The sequence below is a fragment of the Microtus ochrogaster genome, linkage group LG9 (assembly GCF_000317375.1).
Source record: "Microtus ochrogaster isolate Prairie Vole_2 linkage group LG9, MicOch1.0, whole genome shotgun sequence".
Lineage (NCBI taxonomy): Eukaryota > Metazoa > Chordata > Mammalia > Rodentia > Cricetidae > Microtus > Microtus ochrogaster.
The window spans coordinates 29922893-29924828 of NC_022034.1; the positions used below are offsets into that span (position 1 = coordinate 29922893).

General features: G+C 40.7%; 1 protein-coding gene across 1 annotated transcript in view; it reads right to left on the reverse strand.

Annotated features, from left to right (window-relative positions):
- Positions 1–863: 863 nt before the first annotated feature.
- LOC101995003 (myelin expression factor 2-like) overlaps positions 864–1936 on the reverse strand; it is an 18298-nt gene continuing 17225 nt past the window's right edge. Inside the window, 3 exon segments of the mRNA XM_026787353.1 lie at positions 864–1150; positions 1153–1455; positions 1506–1929. Coding sequence (XP_026643154.1) covers positions 864–1150; positions 1153–1455; positions 1506–1929 — 1014 coding nt within the window.

Below are 1936 nucleotides of genomic sequence, written 5' to 3' on the forward strand. Positions count from 1 at the left end.
GTGTTTGATATGCTATGCCTAGGTCTTCCCTGGTTTATTAAGACTGCATTTACAAATGCATCTGCTCCTGTAGAAGTGAATAGCAAGGGACTCATTTATGTAACCATCTCTCTCAACATTTCAATTATTTTTTTGTTCTTAGCAGTTCATTTTAATGGCTGGAAACTAGACCAAAAGTTGGGGGTGGTCTGCCTAATGTTATACTTAGGACTTGCTACCATATCAGTTCTAAGTGAACCTGGAATTATTGGAAGTAACAGAATAAGGGGCTGTGGAGTTTGAGATTTTTACTAGTGTTATGTGGGAAAGGTGGAACTGGTAGAGGGGCAAAAAACCAAACCAAAACAAAATGAAAACAAAAACCCCATGTCTTCATTTAGGTCAGATAAAAAACACCCTTGACTTTATAGTGTAACTTTTAACTACTATTCTTTATATGCAGAGAAAAGTGATTCATACCAAACCAAAACCACATCCTAATTTGTCTGAGCCCTTTCTTTTCATTAACAACTAGATATAGAGCAGAGACTGGGGGTGGGGGTGAGGGTATCCTGATAACTTACAATAAGACTGGGAAAATTAAAACAAACAAACCCTACTACTGAGAACAATTAAATGGCTTATTTGATTAAAAATGGTGTGCCCATCCATTGAAACTGAATGACCAGACTTGCTGACTTTAGAAATGCAAACTTGAGATAACGAAAATCACAGTATAATTTTCAACATTATACTGTTAAAAGCTGGTGGGAGTTTTAAAAGTTTATTTTTACAGAATTTGTAAGCATACAACATTAGTAAAAAATGACTTTTACTAGGAGATTCAATAAACAGATGAAGGAATGTTCCAACCATGCTTGAAATTACGCGTTACAATCCAAGCGAACATCGATTTCCCTGCCACTGATTTTGATGCTGTTCATTATTCTGCAGGCCTTTTCTTCTGATTCTGGGGATTCAAACCTAACTGTCCCACAGCCTTTTGACTTGCCATTCTCCATCTTTATTTCTGCAAACATTACATGACCACACTGGCTGAATTTCTCTTTTAGTTTCTGCCAAGTCAAGTCAAAAGGCAGATTTCTCACAAATATCTGGTTGCTTTTGGAGGCTAATCTGTCTCTCATTCTGCTTCCCATGGGACCCGATAAAAACCTCCATCTACGTCGATGCTCCTTTCTAGTATTGCTCCAATTCCCGGCCCCATCCTGTCAAAGCTGGAGCTCATGCGGTCCAGCCCCATCCCCATGCCTCCAGTCACACTGCTCATGCCGCCCATACTGCCACCAAGTCTACCAAAGGAATCACCAAAGCCTCGATTTATTCCAATATCACCACATCCGAAATCTTGCTCCATGCTACTAGTCATTGCATCACGGTATAGCTCTCCCATTCGGCCAACTCCACCAAATCCTGCCATGCTATTCATTGCTTCCAGACCACCAAACCCAACTCCTTCTCCAATTCTGTTCATTCCTCCAAAACCTGGACCATCCATTCCATACCACTTGGACCCAAATTTCCTATGACACCACTTATGTTCAACTGGCTGGCACTAATAGGTTGTCCACCTGGACCAAGTCCCATTCCAATACCTCCAAGACCGCATGGTAACTGTGATGTCTTACTATCATGTGAACAGTAGTCTTCGTGAGGGACAGATTTGTCATCCATTTTCACATGCATAGGTCTATCAAATAAAAACTGCCCATTGAACATGGAAATTGCTTGAACTGCTTTAATTGCTTGCTCAAAAGTGACAGTGCCCATGCCTCTGCTCTTGCCATCCTTGTTTTCTTTAATATCCGCCCGCTTTACAGTTCCAGCTATGCTGAACACTTCTTTTAGCTTCTTCCAACCAACTTTGAAGTCAAGATTAGCAACAAAAATTGTGGAACCAAGTCTACCAGCCTGCAAATTGCTGATAACCTCAGGA